The sequence below is a fragment of the Taudactylus pleione genome, unplaced genomic scaffold (assembly GCF_031769625.1).
Source record: "Taudactylus pleione unplaced genomic scaffold, aTauple2 ptg000710l, whole genome shotgun sequence".
In the NCBI taxonomy this organism is placed as follows: Eukaryota; Metazoa; Chordata; class Amphibia; order Anura; family Myobatrachidae; genus Taudactylus; species Taudactylus pleione.
In genome coordinates this window covers 1,046,414-1,069,405 of record NW_028285112.1, presented here as the reverse complement: position 1 = coordinate 1,069,405, position 22,992 = coordinate 1,046,414, and the positions used below count along the sequence as shown (strand labels likewise).

Below are 22,992 nucleotides of genomic sequence, written 5' to 3'. Positions count from 1 at the left end.
ATGGTGTGCTGACTATGTATTTAGTGTGTGAATTGTGTCTGAAAAGAGGTGCTTAAGAGCAAAAAGTACTTTACAGTATTACTGGGTTGCACTATGTTTATTAATGTTAACCTCACTGTTTATCATTTAAATTATTTTTTGCAAAAACCCCACATCTTACAACAACCCATGCCCAAGTCACTTTAAAAAGATTGTCAGCTGCACTAATCACGAGCGATTGATTAGTATAGGAACTATAAGGGACAATTAAAAAGCCTGCCAAATGGAGCATACACACGGTCAGATTTGTCAGATCTGTCAGATGAACGATTTGAATGATTTGAACGATTTTACCAAGGATTTTAACGATTTGAACAATTTGAACGATTGAATGATTTTTGACTGAATTAAAATGAATGGAATCGTCCAAGTCTGACTGAAAACACATCAGATGTCAGATATCGTTATCTGACCATCGGAAACGCGCATAGTTCAAATCGTTCATCTGATAGATATGTCAGATATGTCAGATTTTCCTTCAGATATGAACGATTGAACGATTTTTAAAATCGTTATCATTCAGATCTGAAGAAAAATCTGACCGTGTGTATGCACCAAATGAGACAAAACAGAATCAATTTAAATATATGTAGCCTTGAGCCTGAGTGATCCAAGATATGTAAAAACTAGGCTTGACATACTGTACATTGAGTACTACTGTGCCATGACATTTCAGCAGATAAAATATACAGCCTGGTCCACGGGTGTCAAAAAACCCCAAAAAACAGTATGAAGCCATATTGGCAGAAAGGTATTTCTGTTTAGTATTAAAAAAGAAGAAACAAAAACCTATTGGAAGGGTCACAAGATTTTACCTACAAAAACTAAAAATGTTTTGAGTTGAGTTCTCTGAATCCACTCTGTTTCTCAAAGGTTTTAACAGTCACATGCTGTGCTCCCCTCTCCTCTTTCAAACAGGACAATGTAAAAACTTCCCTCCCTCCCCATTGCAAATGTCCAATTTACGTGAAAAGGGCTGCATCAAAGTCTGTTTGATGCATTTGAAGCATTTTTAAAGTGGCAGAGCACTATTAGATAGATACCACCAGTTATTATATAGCAGCTGTTTAGCAAGTATGGTATCAAAACAAAGCTGTTTTTGTGCAGCCTGTTATACGTAGAGACTCATTTTAAAATCTGTATTATGCCGGAATGATGTCATACCTAGGTTTTCATGCCCTAGATAATTTACCTCTACCATTTTTACTAATTACTACTTTGTTTGCTGCATTAAAGACTATTAATTGTCAGGTGCACATTAAGCAGCTGTTTAACTGAGGATTTGTGTAATGTGTTTGAAATATTTTGTAATCTGTATTATAACCATACATCTATTAAAGGGTGTTGCATGTCGTAAAAGCTGTGAATATGCCACTGTGATTCATGGCTCAATAAAATTGAACTACTGAAGCTACTAAAATTACCATAAGCTAAAATGCTTGAATTTTGGTGAACTTTTTTTGTTTGTTTGTTTGTATGTATAAATGTTACAGATTAATGTGACAGCTCTATTACAAAGCATTAGGTCTTAAAACACAAGAAAAGAGTGTGAAAGGCTAATCAGTAAAAGTACCAAAGCAAAGGTATAAAGCTGTTGTCTAAGTGTATGAGTCAGCTTCAAGGCATCCTGCGTTGTCATGGAAACAAGTATGTGTAGCGCATGGAAATGGGTGCTTTGTTGATCCCAATACAATTATTTTGCTGCATTAGAGAAAGAAAAAAAAAGCCTGTCAATAGCACTGTACATTCTACACTTTGAGCTTTGTGGGACTCTGTACTGAAAGATACAAGTGTTCTCACAGCAATGTGTGTTTATTGTCTTAGTATTTGCTATGAAGACTTTTCTCTGCTATAGAACTGTTAGCTTGCCTTCAGAAAAATGGAGTACATTCTATGAAGTGCAGCTGCAGAGGATAGCACATCCTTTTCAGATTAATTGCAGATACAACAAACCAGCAATTAGGGTTTATATATGGATCGGATGTATGGCAGCATCCAATTTCTGACAAATCTGCAACATCGCAGCTGTTTTTGTGAGAACACATAATATTTTCAACAAAGGATAATATAAAGACAGTACACTGTAAATGTCTGATAAATAGACTATATTTACAGTACACCACTTAGATGTCTGTGTACATGTCTACATGAATGTTCTGAATTTGTATATAACATGTTTAATATTAGAATGTCACATGTGCTGCTGAACATTCAGTGCCAGATAATGTCACACTGTCTTATGTAACCTTTTTCTGCTATTGCTACTCTAAACCTTGATTTTAGATTTATCCAGGCTCGGTGGAACTGATGCAGGTCATCGAAGATTTTATACACATTGTCGGAATGGGAATGATGGATTTCCAGAATTCCTATCTCACAACAGGAAATGTAGGTAAGAATCAGATTTTTTTATATAACACTCACTGTCTGTTTATAAAACCTGTTTGTATCTGAAAAGAAAATGTAACGGTATGTTTGTATTGGTCATGCTTGTGTGCACTTAAACTGGGTAAACTCTGGCAGATAAATTGGCCGTACAATTGAACAGCCGAAATATCATGTGTGCGTTGGCCGGTGTGTACAGACCGGTCTGGCGCTAGGTGTCTCGGCACTCTGCACCGTCCCGTGTTCCCCCTGCCCCTTCCCTCACAGCGTCCTCCCCATGTGCTGACATTATTCACAGCAACCGTCGGGGTGGAGGGCGGGACTTTCCTACTGCCGGACACCGGCGCCCCTGTGCGACCGCACAGCCCAGAACATACCTGGAGCCAGCCCTGTGTACACATGATATATCTGTGAACGACGTCATTCACAGACATACAGATGCACCCAGTTACACTGGCTGACCACACCACAAACGTGCGCGCGCATCGTGCCATGTAATTCCCTGTGCCTGCATACGCTACACTATGGCGCACATTGTGATTGCACCATGCATTCCTATGGAGGCACAGTGGCATACGTAGTGAGTGTGTCCGCTCGCAGGCCCGTGTCTCACGTTGTGTGTGGCGTGATTCACCGCACCAGTAGCAACAATATAGCTGGGCATAACTGTATTGCGTTGGCTCTACAGCTCAGCACAATGAGCCAATATAACTACAGATATATCAGCTCATTCTGCTGTGTGTATGGGCGGTCAGCCGAATGAGAGTTTTTAGAAGTGGAGTTGTTGCCCATAGCAACCAATCAGATTCTACTTTTCATTTATCTAGCACCTTCTAGAAGATAATAGCTAGAATTGGATTGGTTGCTAACAGCAACATCTCTACTTCTAAAAACTCACTTTAGTAAATATACCCCTAGATGGTTAAATCAAATTGACTGAAGTACTAATTAAGTCACCTGTGCTCCAGCATGGATATTCTTAAAACCTGGACTGTAATGCCGGAGTTTGGGAATATATAATTATTATAAAATTATACCTAGTAGGATATTGCATAATCTAGTGAGCTCTTAAGTTTATCACACCGAAAAAAGATTGAAAACCATTTTTAGGCCAACACATCACATGCATTTTAGAACAGCTTTGTCACGTTCATTTTGCACATGAATCCAAGTTTGCTGAATTTATTGCTGAGCTAGAAGTCGACCTGCTGGCAAATAGAGAAACAATTCATGCATAATATAAACTCTCTAGTCTAACAGAAGTGCTCATGTTTCTACGCTTGGCAGGATAGTGAATATTTTTGCTGTAACATCATGAAAGAAGTTCTTCATCTTTGTGTGTTTACCTTAGAGGTTTAATTTTTTAGTAATAAAGGGGAAAAAGTAAAAATTGTGTTAGCCCTATTTATTTGTAAAAAATGCATGCAATATACAGTATATTGCAAGTACGGGATGTAATCGGTACAGTGAAAATAATCATATCATGCACTCACAAGGTAGTTAAAAAACTTGACATCTTAAACAATGGGTGAATAAAATCTGACATTCCAAAATGAGTTAGCATATTCTTGCATTTTGATATGTACAAATTACTCCAGATAACTCTGCCAGGAATGATGTGGCATCAATAACAGGATTGCAAGTCTGCCACAAGGAATAACATGAGTGTGGGAATGCAAAGGAGTTCCAACACCATTAGTTTGTAAAATTAAGTGGTATAGCTAATGATCTAATTAATTAAGCTGGGTTTTTTTTCTTTTTGCAATGACTTATTTTACTTTGTACATAACCTGAACTGTAACGTAAAATATTCTTAACATTATGCTTTTTAATTTAACAAAAATGTTAGCTGCACTCACATGTTGTGTAATTTAAAAATAAATCTTTTTTATATATATATATATATATATATATATATATATATATATAGTAAGCAAAAATGGTCCGGCACTCAAATAACGATAAGCAAATAGAAATACAGAAGGTGCGGCACTCAGGACTCGATCACACAAATGGATCAGACACGAAGTAGTAAATATCAACGTTTCAATCCATGTTAGATTGTCATCAGGAAATACTCTCCTGATGACAATCTAACATGGATTGAAACCTTGATATTTACTACTTCGTGTCTGATTCATTTGTGTGATCGAGTCCTGAGTGCCGCACCTTCTGTATTTCTATATATATATATATATATATATATATATATATAATGAAGATTTGAAATCCAATAGCAGAATGTACGGTCGTATCCATAATATCTATTGCTTTATGTGTTAAATAATGAATCATCATTAAATGCTCAGTTCAGTTTAAAATATAGATACCATGTTAATGCCAGCACAGACGGTGTAATGGTTAGCATTACTGCCTCACAGCACTGAGGTCATGGGCTCGATTCTCACCATGGCCCATTACTGTGTGGAGTTTGTATATTCTCCCTGTGCTTGCATGAGATTCCTCCAGGTACTCCGGTTTCCTCCCACACTCCAAAAATATACTAGTAAGTTAATTGGCTCCCATCAAAAAATTAACCCTAATGTGTATATGTGTTAGCAAGTGGTAGGGAATATAGATTGTAAGCTCCACTGGGGCAGGGACTGATGTGAATGGCCAAATATTCTCTGTACAGCACTGTGGAATATATGTGCACTATATAAATAACTGGTAATAAAATAAATAATGCCTAAACATTTTTGTTATTTCACTGCTTCCAATAATTTGGGATTAGTTGTGACAAAGTTTGATAGTTTTAAATATTAGCAGAGATGGTGATCCAAAGACACCACTGCTGTGTGTCCTGCGTCCATCTCTGAAACAGGCCCTATATCTACACAAGAAATAACTGCTAATTGCCCACACTCATATACTAGCCAGGGTAAAGAAATGCATCAGTGTGGAGGTAAGCAGTGGCATCCCTCCACGCGGTGTCACCTGGAGCGGGGAAGGACGTTGTGAGCGCAGTGCCCCAAAAAGGGGGAGTGGCCTTGTGCAAATGGGTGTGGCCTCACTGGACGGGGGTGTGGCCTCGCGGCCCGATCCCTCTCGTCCTGTTTTTTTTATTTTTTTTATAATACATTTTATTAGTATTTCAATAGTACAATATATATCATGGTTAAGAAACCAGTCAGAAATTACAATGACATCATAAAAAGTATATGGCATATAAAATGTAGCATAACATGCATATATATTTGTTACTATGCCTATTATAATACTAAGATAATACCACAACAGATGGAGAAATAACTATTATTATTAGTTTTAAGATATATTGAGACGAGTAAAAGCTCAAAAATCAGAGAAATATCTTATTTAGTATTTTCAATAGGATAGAAAATAAAACAAATCAGTACAAGACAAGACATGACTAGACAAGACTAGACAATACAGAGGAAAAAAGGAGGGAAAAAGGGGTGTGGGGCGGGTGGGTATATGAATAGTGAAACTGAAGGAACGACCTTAAGACAAAGGACCAGGTCAGATAAAATGTGGAAAAGGTGCAGATAAGAATGCAAACATCTACACCGAGAACATGGGGTAATGTAATATAATAAAGTAAGTTTTAGGCCATACTAATATCTCTGCTATTCAATTAATATGAAAAAGCAAAATATAAAAAGTTATATTCATCATTATATGGTACTGGGACATAGATTAGATATCTTTCTGTAAATGTCGAAGTAAGAACCAATCAGTTGATTCATATAATTTATAGATTTTAGTCTGGGATGATTCATCTAGAGTGTCAATATATAACCCCCATTTCCGATAGAATCTATCTATTCCAGAATGAATGTCAGGGATAGTAGACCGTCTATCAAAATAGAATAACTGAAGCATTTTCTGTTGAACTTCAACAAGAGAGGGAGAAGTGTGAGATATCCAGTGAATCAAAATGGTCTTCTTGGCAACAGTTACAAAAAGTGTGAGTAACGGGATTAGTTGTTTCTTCCGTTCTCCCAGATCCCAGTTAGAAAAGTTGGCCAAAAGACAAGCCAATTTATCAGGAGTAAGAGAAAGGCAAAAAGTATTATTTAGATAGGATAATATTTTATTCCAAAATTTCTTAATTTTGCCACATTCCCAGAAACAGTGTAGAAATTTAGCCCTTGACATGTGACATTTTGGGCAGGAGCCTGATTCTAAAGAAGTCATATGCTTGCGTTGTGCTGGAGAAATATACATCCTATAGGTGGTGCGGATATGAACTTCCTGCAAGTAGGAAGATTGTAAAATTTTAAGAGTGGAACTGTAACACTCAAAAAGCACTTCAGCATTTTCAAGAGTGGGTATATCACCTTTCCAAGAATTAAATAATTGTTGTTTGTATAAATCAGAGGGACTATTGACTAAATCTGAGTAAATAAGTTTTAAATGAAATAGATTATGTGTAAAGAATTTCAAAATCGGCTCTAATGGATCAGATTGGTTAAGTATAGGCATAGCAGGGGGTAGAGAGGAGATGTAGTGATGCAGTTGTAGGAACATGTAAAATTGATGATTAGGTAGTTGATACTTATGTTGTAAAGTTGAGAATTGCATTATAGAACCACCCGGATCAAAAACCATAGCTGTGATTTTTAGTCCCTTTTCTCTCCATGTAGAAAATTGTGTGTTAGATAATGATGGAGGAATCTCTGGATTTCCCCCAATAGGGATAAAAGGTGATACGAGGTGATTTCTTCCCATTTTCTTATTTATCTTAAGCCAAGCAAGATATGTGTCTCTGAAGTATAAATTTGATAAAAGTTGAGGTGGGATGTTAGCCGTCTTAGTATGTAAGAGAGCACCAGGGGAGTAAGGGGCACATACTGCATTGTCCAGTTGTAATTCCGTAAAGAAAGAGGAGCCCATTAACCAGTCGAGAATATATCTGAAATAAATTGATAAGGAGTACGATGCAAGATCTGGGACACCCAAGCCTCCACTACCACGTTGTGTCATTAGTTTTTTTGTAGCTATTCTGGGGCATTTATTCTGCCATAAAAACTGAGACATAAGAGAATGAAGTTGTTTAATATCTGAAGAAGAGAGTGCAACCGGCACCATTTACATAATGTAAAATTTTTTAGGAAACACCACACTCTTTAGAGCTGCTACACGACCCAGTAGGGATAGAGGCAAGAGAGTCCAAGAGTCTAGAAGGGTAGTTATCTTATTTATCAACGGTTTAAAATTATCTTTGTACAGTTGAGTAATATCAGAGGGAATATATATACCTAAGTATTTTAGCTTTTTAGAGGGGGATTTAAATGAAGACAAGGCAGAGTCATTAAGAGTAGAAGGAGGGGAATCTGGTAAATAAATTATCTCTGACTTGTCTAAATTTATCCTATAACCAGAAATTGAACCAAAAGAAGATATTATTTTCAGAGCAACAGGCAGAGAAATTTCAGGCTGGGACATAAAAAGGATCATGTCATCTGCGAAAAGAGACAATTTTAGAGAGACAGAACCCACTTCAATACCATGAAATAATGGGGATAAACGGAGTGCGATTGCCAGGGGTTCAATGGCAACCGCAAATAACAAGGGTGATAGAGGGCAACCCTGCCTAGTACCTCTTTTTATAAGAAAGGGGGGGACAGAAAACCATTACAAGAAATTTGAGATTGTGAGTTTATATAAAGTAGATTAAGGTGATGAATAAAACAATCAGGGAAACCAAATCTAGCAAGGGATTGGGATAAATGCGACCAAGAGATAAGGTCAAATGCCTTTTCGGCATCTAGTGAAATAATGGCACCATGGTTCTGGGAATTAGAGGTCGCCAAAGATAAGATAGCTGAGATCACTCTGCGGACATTTACCACAGAATGGCGACCTTGGATGAATCCAGTTTGGTCTGGATGAATAATGTGGGGGAGAATTAATTTGACTCTTTCCGCTATTATTTTGGTGAGAATTTTGTAGTCCTGATTGAGTAAGGATATAGACCTGTACGAACCTGGCAAGGCTAAATCCCTCCTCGGCTTAGGTAATACTTTAATTATAGCTGAGTTAAAGTATGCGGGTAAACATTTCTGTGAGAGCATGTGGTTAAAAGTAGAAGTCAAGGTGCCATCAATTCTGGGACCTAATATTTTATAAAACTCCCCACTAAGACCATCTGGACCCGCGGCTTTTGCAGGCTTGAGCTGCTTAATCGCAGCAGTTACTTCTTCTAAGGAAATGGGATTTGCTAGCAAAGAATTATGATCAGTAGAAATTTGGGGATAAGGGAGCGCATCCCAATCGATGTCTCCTGAAGAGAAATCTGGGTTAAAGAATTAGACTCTGACTCAGGGGCTGAGTATAACGATTCATAAAAGGAATGCATTATGTTGGCTATTTGAAAATTGGACGTCGTGAGATGGCCACTTGAAGTTCTAAGTGGGTGAACTACCATAGGGGGTTCATTACCCTTTAAGATTTTAGTTAAAAGACGACCAATTTTATTGCCAAACTTATGAAAACGGTAATTAACTGAAAATAGTAACCTATCACCCATGACATGTAAATATTCTTCAAAGTGTGTTTTTAGCAGTGTTATATTTTTGTTTATTAATAAGGGAAGGAGATTGTTTATAGTCTTGAAAAGAGTTAGAAAGCTCCGCTTGTAAATTTATATAGTCATTTGATTGTTGTTTGCGAAAGGAAGAGACGTAAGAAATTATAAATCCTCTCAAGACCGCCTTTGCAGTCTGCCAAAATAGGGATGGGTTCGATATAGCATGAGAGGCATTATTGATTTTGTACTCCTCCCATGCCGATTCTAGCTTATTGCAAAAAGACATAGAATTTGCTAGGTGGGTGGGGAATCTCCATTGGCGTGTGGGGCCTCTATCAGTGGCTACACGAAGAGCAATCCAGATAAGTGCATGATCCGAAAGAGCTATAGGCTCCATTTCAGATACATGAACTCTAGGCAATAAAGGGATAGATATTAATATATAATCAATTCTTGAGAGGGTATGATGGGCTGCAGACATGCAAGAATACTCTCTCTCTGTAGGGTGAAGAGCCCTCCATGCTTCCACCAACACAAGCCTTTTAGAAAGAAATGGAATTCCCAATTTAGGAAGAGAGTTAGGTCTAACAGATGAAGTCGATTTGTCTAGAAAGGAGGAAGAAACCAAATTGAAATCACCACATAGAATTAGGGATGAGTGCGAGTAGGGACTTAACACAGCTAGAAGTTTTTGAAAAAACAGCTTGGAGTATTGGTTTGGGGCATATACATTGCATAATGTATAGTCATTATTAGAGAATGAGAATGTGGCAATTACATAACGACCCTCTGGGTCTGGGAGAGAGGAGGAAACGGATATCTTTAGGGATTTTTTACACAATATTACTACCCCTCTAGCTTTAGAATTAAAAGGAGCCGCTGCCAAGATTGACCATCCCAACATCTGTAATTTAGCTGTTTCTTGTAAAGTAAGGTGTGTTTCCTGTAAAAAGGCAATGTCTATGTGTAGTTTAGAAAGATATAAAAGAATCTTAAGTTGTTTTGCTGGTGAGTTGATACCCCCAATGTTCCAGGAGCCAATTCTAAGATCCGTAATATATTCTGATGTAATGAAAGAATGATCTGTTCCTATCCTTTTCACATAAAAAGCAAGGGGATGGCATGAAGGGAGGAAAGAGGGGGAGGAAAACAACATAAGGAAAAAGGGGAGACAGGACAAACATGAAATGACATACAACTGTAAAGTGCAGATAAGTAAATAACAGGGAGGCATGAGAGAATCCCGAAGCCAGACTCCCAGAGTGGATCAGGAGATCATCCCTGCCTCGAGAACTTCCGAATTGAGTCAGTAATAACACAGAAAAAATAATAACGTAGTATGCTAAACATATCAACATTATTGAAAAATATAGAAGTCCGGGGTGAAGAAGTCCCCCAAACTCCCAGCTACATAGAAAAAGTGTTACACTACCTATCACCTAAATTATATTAGCATTTGATTGTTATTAGTAGGTAATATTCATAAACTTATAAATTGGAGAAAGCGACATTAAGTGTGGAATCCTAATTCCAAAACATCTTAATCATTATAATATCAATAGAGAAAAATGAGATTGCATAAATTCAAAGATACAAGTAAGTATACACAATAAGCCATTATGAGAATTTTGAACCCCTAGAAACAGTAACTACCAGAAAATAAAGAAAAATAAGGTATCAGCGTGGGTTGGAATCTGATATATCTTCAGCTAAAGCTTGAGATTCTTCATTTAAGTAACCTGCTGCATCATCTGGATTCAAAAAATCCTTATAGGAGTCACCCTCAAATAAACGCAGTCTGGCAGGGTAAATAAGAGCAAATTTGCACTTGTTTTAACAAGTTGTGAGCAGAGTGGTGAAAATGCCTTACGTGCTCTAGACAGTTCAACTGAAAAGTCTTGAAATATGTATAGACGTTTGCCTTCCCAGATGATAGATTTGTTAGCCCTGGAAGCAGACCAGAAGGCAACTTTATGAAGGTAGTTGAGGCATCTGAACAACACTACTCTGGGACGAGTGTCTGCTGGTTTAGGGTGTGGACCTATTCTGTGGACCCTTTCGATAACCAGGTCTGTGCAAGAGTCTGTAATTTCCAGTAAAGATGGAAGAGTATTTCTAACAAAATGGGCCAAGGCTGGGCCTTTGACATATTCAGGGAGACCAACAAGTCTTATGTTGTTGCGCCGAGAGCGATTCTCGATATCATCCATTTTATTGCGCAAGTAATAATTATCCTTCTGTAAGATTTGAACCTTTCCTTTAAGATCAAAAACATCTTGGAATGTGTCACCTAATTTGTTTTCTGTATCCGTTACTCTGACCGACAATTGTTGAAGTTGATCTTTGATATCAGGGACTGCCTGTGACAACAGAGGGGTCATTGTGCTTTTGATTGCTTCAACAATGTCTCCATAAGTAATGGGATCTGTAGAACGACGAGCTTGACCTCCAACTTGTGCTGCAGCCTTTTTGTGGGCTGGAGGAGTGACCTCTGATTCGTCTTCGGGTGCCATGTTATTGCTTCCGCAACGTTTTTCCTGATGCGGAGGTTTTGGAATGGAAGAAGAAGAGGAGGACGGAGTCTGTAAATATTTATTCATGCAAGCACGATTATAATAAAATATTATGTATACTGCAAGTAGCAATCACTTTAACTGAGCATGCTATAATGAATAGCAAATGAGAGAACTGAGAAGGAAGCTGAATATATTATAAGAGCAGAAACTGTGACATAATTTGCATTCAGCAGAAATGACAGTCCCTGATTTATCTCTAAGTTTCCCACTACAGAACTTATGTGGTTTAATTAGTGGGCCAGGAAGGGGTTAATTGAGATGTGCAGGGTGAAACACTCCCAGTAGGTTGTAGGTGTAAATGTTTGTGGCCCCAGCCTGTTCAGTGTTTGCTGACTGGGGAAAAACAAATAGATGGCAATATCTGCCAAATAGCCTCCAAATGATCTCCAACCTAGAGGACAACTCCGATTAAAAACGGAGCGTCTGCAGGGGCAACGAGCCAGTGTTGCATCGGCGGTTCAGGTGGTTTACAGCCTGCGGCGTCACCCGCGAGGTCCTGCTGGGGTGCGGGGGTGCTGACTGCATTGTTTTGCAGTGCCGGCTCATTCTCAGCATCAGGAGTTGGGTGCTGCACTTAATACTACAGTGTAGCACCCAACTCCTGTCACTGTGGGGGAGTGTCAGTCTGCACCTTGGTGTCACCCCCTCGGCAGGTGACACCCGAGTGCACCCCGCACCCCACTTGTGACGCCACTGGAGGTAAGTTGTCTAGTCATGCACCTTATACCAGCTACACAGTGGCAAGTGTTCAACATTTTTAAGGTATGGTGGCATTTCAGAGCATGGACAGGGAAACATCACTTGAACCCAAATTAACCCATTATCTTTACATGGACTACCAACCTGGTCATGTGGTGTTGCCAATCCTCTGTAGGCAGTGGCATAACTAGGGTATTTTGAGCCCAGGGCAAATTTGAAAATGGAGGGCCCCACCCCTGTGTGGGCATGCAGCGCAAAATGGGCATGGTCAAAAGGGCTGTGGCCACTTAAAAATGGGGCATGTCAACATGACACACACCCCTTTCTCGTCACTCTGAACATTCCTTTCCATTCCATATGCACGTTAATGCAGTGAACCTTATACAGTCCCCCCTATGCATTGCCCCCATTAGCAGTCCCCCTTATGCAGGCTCCAGTAGTGCCCCTTATACAGTACCCCCGGTAGTGGTCCCTCTTATGCAGCCCCCCATTAGTTCCCCTTATACAGTGCTCTGAGTAGTGGTTCCACTTATGCAGGCCCCCAGTAGTGCCCCTTATACAGTGCCCCCAATAGTGGTCCACCTTATGCAGGCCCCCAGTTGTGATACCCCTATCCAGTGCCCCTTATACAGTGCCCTCTGTATTGGTCCTATTCAATGCCCCCAGTAGTAGTCCCCCCTATGCAGTGCCCCAGTAAAGGTCCCCCCATGCAGTGCCCCTTATATAGTGTCCCCAGTAATAGTTCACCCATGCAGTGCCCCCAGTAGAGGTCCCCCCTATGCAGTGCCCTTTATATAGAGCCCCCAGTAGTAGTGCCCCCAGTAGTGCACCCAGTAGAGGTGTAGAGTGTAAATGAGTAGTGTGACGCACTCACTGTGGTCTGCACTACATTGTAGTGTAGTACAGTAATCAGGGCTCCACAGATTGGTGGCAATTGTCCCAGGAGAAATCTCACTGCTCCAAACACCGGCAGTGGTAAGCTATGCAAATGGGGAGACTGTGATCGCTCTCCTAAGAGACTTATGCTCTTAAATTCACCTGTCTATACTGACTGCTTTTTGGATCAATTTAAAGACAAAATCCAATAGAGAAGTGCATTTCTAATCTAATCTGTGTTATAATTGATTTTTCTCTGGAGAGAGAAATCATATTCTAAAAACAACTGAACGCTAAAAAAACTTTTCTTCTCCAAGGACATCAGCAAGCTGTTTCCTCACTGGGATTAAATCAGACAAAGCTACTTCTTAATCCATATAGGTGTTTTCCTTGTGACAATTATTGGAAGTATAACAATCTTTTTACTGTGCAAATTGTTTAATTAATCAAGTTTTATTAAAGTATTATTGACATGTTTTATATATTAAAAACTAGGTGATACATTTCGATCCTGGTGTAAACAGTTGCAATTGTCATGCAGCATACAAGTAGTAGTACACCAGTTCAGGGCCATTGTACAAGCAACCACAGCTAGCTTAAATATCAGTACAAATAGAAACAAAACATAAATTTAAATCCTGGCTTGTCCGGTTCTAACTAAACAAAATTATTCCCTCTATAAGAGTGGAGGGACCTAACATCCCTCTCACAAAACAGAAGTTTATAGCATAGCACTTACATTCAGTAATCACATTGTCTCTCAGCAGGCCTTTGATCTGTTCCCAAGGCAGTGAAACACTGACTACAGAGCCTGACACACCCTTTATCAACCGCTCACAGCTGATCATCTTCTATCTACCAGGCAGAAGCTAAAAACCTGGGGCATATATATCTCCCCTTGACAACCTTTCCAGTGTTTTTTTCACACTAAATACTATAATATGACTTGAACAATATATTAAAAGGCTAAATATGACTATTTATTGTTAATAAATAACATTATTCCTGTTGAACATGTAATTGAATTTAAATTCTTATACTGGGTAGTAGCATCATAAATTTGTCTGAAGAGACATAGCTGTGAAGAGCATTATTTCCCTCAACACTCTGTACATGATAAGGGAAGGTCCATTCAATCTACTGTATACCCAACATTTCCTACATATGTAATCACTACAAAAGTCAAACAGTGATCATTGAGCTAATCATAATCATGGAAGAAAGAAGCTGTGGTTGTTAAATATTTAAAATAAATATGTGCCGACCAAACATTAGCTTAGGACACAATTCACAATGTGCTAGTGCAACAAACACATTCATTTAGTCACAGATTATCCTCTCTCTCTGCAAGTAGCCCCAATAGGCTCTGTAGCCATGCATAGTTGATTGATTTAATTGACTGTAGCAGCAGTACTCCCTTATGTCCTTAAATATCACATTACAGTTACTTGAGGAGAGGGCATTAGAAATGTTGATGTAGGACAAGATTTGTGTTTCTTTTGGTAATCTTAAGTTCATAACACATCATATTTTTCAAAATATATTGGTCTTCCATAGGTGAATCAATCTAGTTTATTGGAACATTACTTGCTCTTATTGCAAGAGGCATACCACCAAACTATCCGATTTCTGCAGCACAGTCATGGAGAAAGGACCTCAGAAGAGATAGGGCTTGCAAAAAAAGAGTGGAGTTTAGTCTCCATGCGGGCATTTTCTGCAGATTGGAATGGGTCTGGGTGGCTCAATCATGGGTATAGTTTTGTTCTGATTTTGCATGTTTGAATACACAGAGGCCTGAAAAAATGATTAACTGGGGGTTACTAGTTTGCAAACTTTGTACTAAGCAGATCCACTCCATGGCTGGATGATGCATTAAAGCACACTAATATTCCTGTAACAACTTGTCCTTGAGATGTAAATAGTGTATACTAAAGAGAGAGTCTTGATGCCGCATGGTGGGTTTATTTCTTTTACTGCAAGCTTGAAAGATAAAGTTCTGTATGGCTGGCCAGAAAACCTCTTTGTATTTTTATTTATTTCCTTTTTCTGCAAACAAATATAATTCTACACCATGAGCAGATAAATCAGCATTTTAACTCTCAATTTGGCCTCCATGCTGTGTCCAGATCAAACTAGAGCTCAGGATGTGGTCAGAAAGCACAGAACATATTTTGGAATTGATCAAATTATACACAGATTAGATAGGCATAATGCTGTCTTTTATTTGTATCTGCATTATTTTTGTGTTCTATTCAAATTGCTTGTCTTCCTTTAAGGGATATAACAGTTTGTTTATTTCAAATTCTATGTATTTGGAAATTGGGATATGGAACAGATCAGTGGTTAAATATAATGGCTGGATGTCAATAATGCTAAGAAGCTTGTTGGAGCCTGGTTTGAATCCCATTGTTGGCTACTTTTGCTTGTGGTCTGAGACAAGAAGCTCTGTCTCCAGGCACCAAGATTAGAATATAAGCTTTATTGTTATTGTACATGCAAAATTGTACACGCAAAGCAGTACATTAAAAAAAAAGAGAATTTCCTGCTGGGGATAAACACACCTACAAAAGCTGCCAAGTAAGATTATATGCTGTAGAAAGCTAAGTTAAATTAATATTGTCTGGGAGAAGGCAGCTGTGTATTTCCTTGACTTTTTGCCAGTTTGTTCATTTCTTTTATATATTATTTTTTCCAACAAAGAGGTCATTGTTATAGCAGCATCACAACAATGCCAAAAAATGCACTGCAGCATCACTGCTGAGAGGTCACATCTGCAGGGGATTCCTCCTGTCTAAGGGCAGGATGGTGCCTTCCGGGCACCCCCATGCTGCATTCACCTATATGTCCTTTTTATAGGCATTTGTCTATATGGCCTTTGCCCAGGGTCGGTAAAGATGTAACTTCCATTGGAGCAGAGACTGATTGTTCATGTTGCCAAGATGTCTGAATGTGTCGACTAATACCCACTTTCAGACATTTTGGCCAACCTGATCACTAGACATCATCCCACGTGAATTTTACTTACAATTTTTTTTTTTTTTTTGAAGAACCAGTTGCTAGATCTGAAAGACATCATATGCTGGCTATTCCACCTGACATATTATGTTCTGCTGTAGATCATGCTATTCTTCAAAAAGAAACTGTTGTTAACCAACATGGAGGACACATTGAACAACAGCGGTATTGCAGCAGCTGTTGACAAAATTTTAACCAATATTTTTGTTCAGTAATTAGCACATATTCTGAAGTATTTGTTGTCTATTTTTCATTTTTTATGAGCCACAGAACTTTCTCCATGCTATCTGAGTACAGATACTTTCATTTTAGCAACCATGTAAATCTGCATTTGTGCAAATTTCAAAAACTTTTGTATTTGTTATACTTGTTTACCTATTATTCTGATTTACACAGTGCATAATTCTGAACTTTCCAATGATACCATTATACAAATTTAACGAAATGACAAAATGTAGACAATGAGCCTGATCAGGCAAGTACGAATACTGCCCTATATAGTGTTTTTATTTGCCAACTGCACCTGTGCCACAATGAAGATATGCATCTTTGTGTATATCCATGCGATTTTGAGTTGGACACATTTCACTGTTTCTCTCATCCATCACATGGGTGGCAACTGAGCAACAACTAGACATACATATAAGAGAACCATGGCATGAGTGTGTAATCAGAGTTACCATATTATAAGTTGCCGAGCAGACATCTATTTACATAGAATCTCTTGCACCTAGCATGAGGTAGGTGTATATGCCGACAACAGTAATGATGACTACTCTAGTGGAAGGAGGGCAGGGTGTAGTGTAGTTACAAAGGGGTTAGCTAAGATTATTGGGTTTGATTATGGGGTGGAAGAGGTTAATGCTTTATATTGGGTCCATTAAGATGTATCGGTTCTTTTAATGAAACTGAGGCAGGTAATGAATATAAATATAATTAATTGTTATGATAATGCTGAAGGAGTAAATTATTATTGAGAAGGGGTAAACAAATGCCCAGGGTCGGCAAAGAAGTAACCTGTAAGCAGAGACTGATTGTTCATGTTGCCAAGATGTCTGAATGTGTCGACTAATACCCACTTTCAGACATTTTGGCCACCCTGATCACTAGACATCATCCCACGTGAATTTTACTTACAATTTTTTTTTTTTTTTGAAGAACCAGTTGCTAGATCTGAAAGACATCATATGCTGGCTATTCCACCTGACATATTATGTAAACAAATGATGAGTTGATATTATGTGAGGTCACTAATATGCTCTGTTAGTCGTCACTGAGATGCTCTGTGTATTGTATGGTGGTCAGTTGAATGATATTGGTATTGTATGGGAGTCACTAGGATATTCATATTGAATGTCAATAACTGGGATGCTCTCTGTATTGTATTTTGGTCACTAGGAAGATATCTGCGTTTTGATACTAATTCGGTACATGTTATATATTATTGTGATGAAATTTGGCTGATTACCTCTTTAATATTGCACACTCTGAAGTCTTACAGGGGTATTCAATATGGGAGCGATAACATCATTTTTGCGTTAATATCGCACTTTTGAAGTCATTATCGCAGGTTTGACTTTTACACTGTATTTAATTTCAAAGACTTATCGCAGTTTTGAAAAGTCTTTGATAAAAAATGGGGATAAGTTTTCACCATTGAATAGGTGTCAAAAAAAGTGCAGAATTGGGGTTTAGGGGTGCAGGCTTAAAAAAAATAGCCTGCACCCCTGGGAATGACATTTAAAAAATTTGTTAAGCTGGCCACCGCTTCATGGTCATTCCCATCTAGCCAGTCCCTACACTGATTCTCAGATAAATTAACTTGATCTGCGGTGGCCAGCTTAACAAATTATTGCAATATTTTGGAACCAACATTCCCTATGTTCAAAGGAGTTGCAGTTTGAAAAGCATGTGAGTGCCGAGTTTGTATGATATTTTTTATGTAGATGGTGTGGTCACATACCAAGGGCACCCCAGATGGTCGAGTGCCGTGGATTGAGCCTGTCGTTTATTTAAATTTTGTGGTCACACTTGCTAGGGTACCCTGTTTTTCAAATGTAAGACAAACTTTTTTCTTTTTCCAGGTGCTTATTAACTGATAGCCCTGGGTGTGGTCCTGCCTCTTTAAGGCAGGACCCAGTTTCATGTTTAAAATGTATGCAAGCTTGAGCCCAAGATGGCAGATCAAGTTCATTTATCTGAGAATCAGTGTAGGGACTGGCTAGATGGGAATGACCGTGAAGCGGTGGCCAGCTTAACAAATTATTGCAATATTTTGGAACCAACATTCCCTTTGTTCAAAGGAGTTGCAGTTTGAAAAGCATGTGAGTGCCGAGTTTGTATGATATTTTTTATGTAGATGGTGTGGTCCCATACCAAGGGCACCCCAGATGGTCGAGTGCCGTGGATTGAGCCTGTCGTTTTTATATATATATATATATATATATATATATATATATATATTATGTCACTGGCCTCAATAGGAAAATATTTAATCCAAAACATTATATTAAATTCACTGCAATATATAATCTCAGAAACTCTTTTAGTAAGTACACTTTTAATAAGGCATTAATTAGTGGCAAATAACATTTGTTTGACTGCAGATATTTTTACACAAAATATTTTGAAATGGAACTGTAAGAAACATTACAGCAGAATGGCAACAAAATGACATAACTATAAATATATCAGACAGTGAAGGAAGATAAGTATGCAAGATCTCCTGGATGCAAAAAGAAAAAAACATAGGGCATTAGAGCCATTAACTTGACATGTGAGACTTACAGCTACTGTATGAGGCTTCTTACTGCTGGAAGCACTGTCAGTCTGTATGCTACACAAATCTTTATTGAGTTATTTAGTGAATTAGTATACGGCGGTATAATGCTAGTTTAGCATTATATTGCAGCTCTTTAAAAATACAGTATAAGGATTTGCTAATTTGCCTATTCTCAGTATAAATGGCAGCACTAAAAGCTTAGAAGCTAAAGTGGAAAAGAATAAAATGATATACAAATTTTGAATTCTGAGCCGTGTATTATAGCATTAAAATTCAAGATGTGTACAGTATATTTATTATTTTTTAACAGTAATTTAGTGCACATAGTACACAATGCTTTGCAGAGATTATTTTGGCCATTCAAATCAGTCCCTGCATCAGTGGTGATTACAATCTATATTTCCTACCGCAAGCACACACACATACACAAACACTAGGGTTATTTTTTGTTGGGATCTAATTAACTTACTAGTATATTTTTGGATTGTGGAAGGAAACTGGAGGAAATTCACGCAAGCATGGGGATAATATATAAACTCCACACAGTTAGGACTGTGGTGGGAATTAAACTCAAGACCTCAGTGCTGTGAGGCAGTGATGCTAAACAATACTATAACCGTGCAGCCCATATAAATTAGAGTATTTTTACTATACTATTATTATAAATTATACATCATTGCCACTATTTCTAAATTCATTATTACTATAACATTGCTATCTATTGGGTGTTTAGTAACATATACAGTATTAATGTTTTTTGGTACTGAAAACAGGAGACAAGGTTACAGGTTTCTCATGTAACAGTGGTATCAATTTCAGTCTTCGTTCATGTTTTTTTTTTTTGCATGTTAGAACTGGTAGGGTTATGGTACCCCTTAATGGATCGTTCTAATTTATAACAGGTCCTTACATTGTCATGTTCATAGTCTGATTTAATTTTCATTAGGACCCCTGTGGTTCCATAATACTGGACATAGGTTGTAACACCCCTGCCCAACACCTAAAAATAAAACAACATAATAAAGGCAACTACAATATTTAAAAATGAAGTTTAATTGAATAAAAGTGACTTTGAGTCCTATGGGAGAAAAGCGCTATATAAATAAAATTATTATTATTATTATTATTATTATAAAATATATTCCAAAAGCTTTGTTTACTATTTAATAAATACAAAATAAAACTTAGTTTTAAACTTAATTTCTCATTTCTTGATCCATTGTTATTAAATCAGGAAAAGAAACAAACTCCAAAAATCACCCTAAAAATTATTTACCCACACTACAAATAGCTGAAGCAAAGCAATCAACAATTATACTGGAATTCTCTTCACCACCAGCCAATCACAAGTTGCTAGAATGTAAAAATGCTTGTGATTGGTTGGCATTGAAGGCAAGTTCCAAGTATTTATCTTTATGTGCATTTGTCTGTTAGTTTTTCTCCTATCCATTAGTAGATCTTTCTCTACGATGAAAGACAAAAGATGTATCCCTTGAAAATTCCTGGAGGTGCGGTGACAGATATCTGTCATCTACATGACAGATTTTTGCGAACGACGAACGATATTGCATGACATCATTCATGGAGTGATTTTTTTTTATGTTTCTATTAATTTTCATTAAAAATATCGTTTGTAGTTTACCGCTTATAAACTGACAGATATTTCTAATATCTGTCAGCGATAAGCGATAATTGACCAACATGTCGGAGAGACGAAAGACACAATTTGTCGGCCGCGGGAGTGCGCATCTGTCATCGTTCAGGGCCTATCCATGACAGATAAATTGAACAACTGAACAATATATATATCGTTCATCGTTCAAATTTACCTGCTAATGGATAGGCCCCTTTAGACAAACCAAGATAAAAGAAAAAAAAATATTGTAATTATATTTAATAAATTGACCAATGGAGGTTATGGGATTCTGCTTTTGTGAAATAAATACCAAGCTAATTCCTGTTGAGTGAACTACAGGGAAGAAAATACTCCTGAAACCACTTACAGCAGTTTATACAAGGAAGCTAGACCAGGTCTGTTTGGCAACTATTTTCACCTGGCTACAGATCTTTGCCAACAGATGACTTTACCATGGGCTCTCAAAATTTTAAATTGTTAAATAAAAACTCACATGTCACTTTAAGGTTTTAAATTAGGGAAAACTTGTAACTACTGTAGTTTGGGTTCAGTATTAATAGAAATTATGGGAAATTAAGGTTGCCAGTTAAGAATTTTGGGTAGAATAAATGGGATAGTCCTGGAAAAACAAGCACATAATTTTTGGCAAATTTGTTAGATTACACAATCTACCCACATGCCAATCTGCAACATGAGGGATTTCTTTGAAACCTTGTAAAACACTAAGGTACCAGTAGAGGAGTAGAATATAATGCTATTATGGGGTAGAATGGTCTTGTCTCTGTTTACAGCATTGAATATGAGGCTAAGGACAAAACACAAGGCACATATTGCAGCTACTCCATGTTGGTGGATAAGCACAAGAGTGCCTATGCACCTTAAAACAACAGCCTTCATTCAAACCAGAAGTTCAGTTAAGATAAATGGTAAAAGACCGATACATTTACAAGCAGACGACTGTTTTAAGTTTTCTTTTAAATTACTTTTATTTTTCTCCACCTCACATCGGGCCTGATTACAAATCCAGACGCGGACGCATCCCGCCACTATCAGCAAACTGCGCATGTGCCACACCATGCACATGCACCTTGTCAGAGGTTACAAGAATAGATGGTTTGCTTTGTGTGCGGTCACTTCTCTGTCTGTGAAATGGGGGGTAACTAGGTGGTTACAGTGCATATGCATGGAACAGATTCAGGATGGGACATGCTCAGTATGTTAATAGTTAACATGTCGACATTCTCTACATTGCCGGTACTGACATAATGTTGACATTGTTTACAGTGCTAGAATGTCAACATTGTGAATGTTGACAGTCAGAATGTAGACAATGGTATTTTAAGTTAAACCTAGCATAACCCTAACCTTAACCCTACACTAACCCTAGCCCTAATTGCAGGCTAACCCTAGCCTTAATTGTAGCCCAACCCTAACCCTAATTGAAGCCTAACCTTAACCCTATAATCACGTATCAACATTCTGTTTGTCGACATTCATTTTATGTCAGTGTTGACATTGCGGATGTCGACATGTTGAATATCAACATTCTGAACATGTCCACATCCTGAATGTCGACAGTCAGATCATGTCAACATTATTGTGTCAATATTCTGAATGTTGACATTCTAAATGTTGACATAATGACTACATACAATTCTGGTATTTTACTGTATGTATGTCTGGTGGGAAGGAAAATCTGGTAATGTATGGGAGCAAATACCAATAGAAATTTGCTCCAAAACCCTGGAAGACAGACCAGATTTTCCTTTCCATCAGACAGATTGGACAGATATATCTGTCAGTGTGTACCCAGCTTTAGATTGTGGGCTCATTTGTGCAGGACCTTCTTTACCTTCTATTTCATATTGTTGTATGCAATTTGTTTGAGGCATGTTCCTCTCATCGCTACACTATGTGTCAGCATTTTATAAAAAAGGATAATACTAATGCCTCTTTAACCCTTTTAACACAGGTTATTATTACTATTCATACTGTACTCATTAGGATTTTTTTAGTCTTCATTGCTCTCTTTCATGTCTCATGTTACTTATACAGTGCTACAACTCTGCTCCCAATGCTTTGCAAGTGTCCCTTTTTTAATTATATTTTCATGTTTCCTTTTGAATTTTTCCTAGGCTGATTACCCACTGGCATTGGATTAAAAATCAATGATACCACATGTCATATGCTATTGCTATCACATGAAGCGGTTTATAAGTGCTTGCACTTGAGGTTGTGGGTTCAGTGAAGTACAGTCTATTGACACCAATGCATTCATTTGTGGTGAATGTGTGTAAGTGAGCAGGTACAATCAGTAATAGAGCACCACGACACAAAAGGGAATTGACCACACTTCCAAAAGCTTCATGGTATAGGGTCATTGTAACAAATGGTTTTCGGCCCCATATCAGCTTATATGGTTTTAATAGCATTAAAAAACATAAGTGCAGCAATATTTTAACACAAGTGGTGAAAGTCTTTTGGGCTT

The 22,992-nt window shown here is 37.9% G+C and overlaps 1 protein-coding gene across 3 annotated transcripts in view; it reads left to right on the top strand.

Moving 5' to 3' along the window:
• The window catches only part of ADGRB3 (adhesion G protein-coupled receptor B3), a 926,819-nt gene that overhangs the window by 524,842 nt on the left and 378,985 nt on the right, over positions 1-22,992 (top strand). For all 3 annotated transcript variants that reach the window (XM_088456639.1, XM_088456638.1, XM_088456640.1), the window contains one exon: positions 2,323-2,431. In XM_088456639.1, coding sequence (XP_088312765.1) covers positions 2,323-2,431 — 109 coding nt within the window. The remainder of the gene's footprint in view (positions 1-2,322; positions 2,432-22,992) is intronic.